General features: G+C 52.8%; 1 protein-coding gene across 1 annotated transcript in view; it reads right to left on the minus strand.

The window, feature by feature from the left end:
- The window catches only part of UNC45B (unc-45 homolog B (C. elegans)), a 9,403-nt gene extending 7,487 nt beyond the window's left edge, over nucleotides 1–1,916 (minus strand). Inside the window, 4 exon segments of the mRNA XM_010003808.1 lie at nucleotides 407–496; nucleotides 1,021–1,196; nucleotides 1,500–1,536; nucleotides 1,752–1,916. Coding sequence (XP_010002110.1) covers nucleotides 407–496; nucleotides 1,021–1,196; nucleotides 1,500–1,536; nucleotides 1,752–1,913 — 465 coding nt within the window. The 5' untranslated portion in view covers nucleotides 1,914–1,916.
- Nucleotides 1,917–3,002: the final 1,086 nt, after the last annotated feature.

Below are 3,002 nucleotides of genomic sequence, written 5' to 3' on the forward strand. Positions count from 1 at the left end.
GCACAGCCCTGAGGGCACCTTCCAAACACCTTGTGATGTCCTGGTGGGATCTCCTGACAGATGCAGTGGACTAGCTCTGACCCACCAGGCAGTTTCTCTGGGAGATCTGGGGTTCATCTTTGCTCTACCCAAGAGAAGTGGGTCCCTTTGGGGAGGCCTTGGAGGGAAACATGGGGAAGGTAGCAGAGATGGGCATGAGCAGAAGTCCAGACTGATGCCTACTTTGGTATGTTGGGAAGTTGCATCATCTCCCCTCACGGCAGGGGTGATGCCTCTTTGGTTCATCTCCCAGTTCCTTACCTGGTCCTCCATCTAGGAGTGGTGGGGAAGGGGACAGAGCCTTATGCTCCTCAGTGTGGCCTCTGGCAGTGAACAGCAATTTTGTCAAATTCAGGACAGTTCTCACCTTTTCTCGCTTTTCTTTCTCACTGTTCTCATCCAGCAGGATTTCAAACATCTTCTGCACCCTCAGGTCTGTGGAGAACTGAATGTGCAGCTGTGCCAAAACAGAAGGCATCAGAGGGAGAAAATTTGGGAGCAATTTTCCTTTATCACTTCAAGGACAACACAGACCCTCAGACCACAGACAATCTAAGCTGGTAATGAAGCAGGCATCACTCCTCAGCCCTCAGCAGTGATTACCCATCTCAGACTCATGGGCATGGGCAGAACCAGACCTAAGCCATCATCTCTGAGACCCCACAGAGGTGCAGGGACTTCTTCACAACTCCCCTGTAGAGCTAACTAAGTCAATGTAGTGACTACCAGACCCAGTCCAAAGCCAGCCCACATCCTTTGCAGGAGCTTGCCAAGACATTGAGGACCAGGCCAGCCTCAGGAGTGAGCTGCTACACTTCTTAATGCCACCATTCAACATTATCCTCAGATTTACATGCAGCAAGTATGAACTTTGAGTTAACTGAGCCTATCTATCCCCGTACATTATTATGAGTTTCCAACAATCCATCAATGTAGCCCAGAACAGACTCCCCACACCTTGTCTGTGCCCCCAGCACTTACCTTCTCCTGGATGTTGGCCCCCAGTCTCCTCAGGGCCTCCTGGAAGTTCTTGTTGCGGGGTTCAATGGTGGCACATTTCTGAGCATCTTTGAATGCTTGATCCAATTTCCCCAGTTTTTCCAGAGCTTGGCTGCGCCTGTACAAGGCTTTGATATCTGAAGCATTGATGTCAATAGCTGGGAAAGTGATCCAAAACCAGGCATCAGAGTTTGCTTCCTAGAATTCCTCTGTGTAAACTGTTATTTGCTTTAGAGTGACTGCAGCTCCTTGAGACATAGTCAACAATATTGTGAGTAAACTAATTAGCACAGATTGCACCAAATTGGTGCATCCTCTGAATTACTTGTGGCCTCAGCTCCTGGGTGTGAATGGACACCAAGGACTAAGACTACAGAGACCCAGGAGCAGATGTTAGAGGGGCTGCAGCACACAAACCCAAGCAGTGCAGCTCTCCCTTCTCAGAGCAGCCCCCTCCTTACCTCTGGATGCATCTGAGGCTGCTTTGGCGTATTCCTCCTGTCAGACCAAAGGGAGGTTCGTTAGTGGTGGGGCTGGGTCACCATTGCTGACCAACACTGTGACTCCTCTTCCCACTTACTAACTGGACACCCCAGTGAAACCAGCAGCCCACAGAAGCTGGGGGCTTAGGTGCCTTTTCACAGACTCAGACTGGTTTGGGTTGGAAGGGACCTTGAAGATCAGTGCCCAGGCAAACCAGGAGCTCTTCTCACCTTTTTGAGGAAGCAGGCTGCCCTGTTCCTGTACAGCACCGCCTGCAGCGCCTTGTCTTTGTTGAGCTTTATGGCCTGAGTGTAGCTTTGCACGGCTTTCTCGTAGTCACTGGCCTGAAAATATTTATTGCCCTCCTCTTTCAGCTGGATGGGATCCTCCATCTGGAGAGCCTTAAGGAGAAACATCAATTTGTGTCCCATTTTCACCTCCCTGGGTCACTGGCGTTGCCTGCCTGCGCTGCCAGGCTGAGCTTCACTGTGAGGCTGACACATAATTAAGACAGACATTAATAAAAGCAGCTTACCAGGCTGAAGAGTTTGGAAAATGAAGACTTAAATTGCTCCTCAAGGCTGTGGCTTCTCAGAAGCTTTTCCTCTGGCTGGAGATCCTTAGAAGTGGCTTAATACAGGAAAGAAAAACAAGAAAAGAAAGAAGAATTAAAGAAGTTTCCCAGCACCACGGAGGCTCCGTACAGCTCAGGCAGGAGCTCGCCTCCCTCTCCAAGTTTGGGCAGGACCTGGCAGCTCCTGCTGCCTGTCAGTGTCACCTGTCACCACAGCCTGTCCCCCCGTGCTATATAGCGCCGGGGGCAGCCGGGCCCCAGCAGCCAGCCCAGCCCAGGGGGGCACCTGCATGTGAGCGGGCAGCGCCGCTGCAGCTACGGGCATCCTGTCCCCCTGCCAGCACAGAGCCCAGCTCCCCTCCACCTGCAGAGCTGCTCTGGGTGTGGGGAGGGGGAATGACAGGGGGGGTTCATGTTAAAAAAGATCCCAGCTGGGATGGCTGACCCCCATGGCAGTGCTCAGACCCTTTTCCCTTTCTATTTAGGGAAGCTGAGACAGCTGAGCCTTGGGACAAAGGGCCCTGTGCCAGCAGCTGCAGCAGCACCCAGCACCTTCCAGAAAGCCCTGGGCTGGAAAGGCAAGTCACACCCTCCCTGCAGGGCCTCTGGGAGCCCACCCTGATGGAAAGCCCACCCATGTCCAGCACTGCCACCTCCCCTTGTTTGGCAGCCCAGAGACATACACTACCACAGATGCCTGTACTGAAGCATACAGGTCTACTACTGTGATGAGAGTCTTAGGTCTCAGTTGGAGTGACACCCCCTCCCCTCCCCCCAAAAAAAAAACCCCAGCCAGCCCAGGCTCTGGATCTGTTATTTATAGAGCCCGGGGCTGTGGCATTGCTGGCACCTGTGCTAATGCCCACGGAGAGACAGCTGGTGGTGGCTATAAATAAGGGGGGAAACC

The sequence above is a fragment of the Chaetura pelagica genome, unplaced genomic scaffold (assembly GCF_000747805.2).
Source record: "Chaetura pelagica isolate M959 unplaced genomic scaffold, ChaPel_1.0 scaffold638, whole genome shotgun sequence".
Lineage (NCBI taxonomy): Eukaryota > Metazoa > Chordata > Aves > Apodiformes > Apodidae > Chaetura > Chaetura pelagica.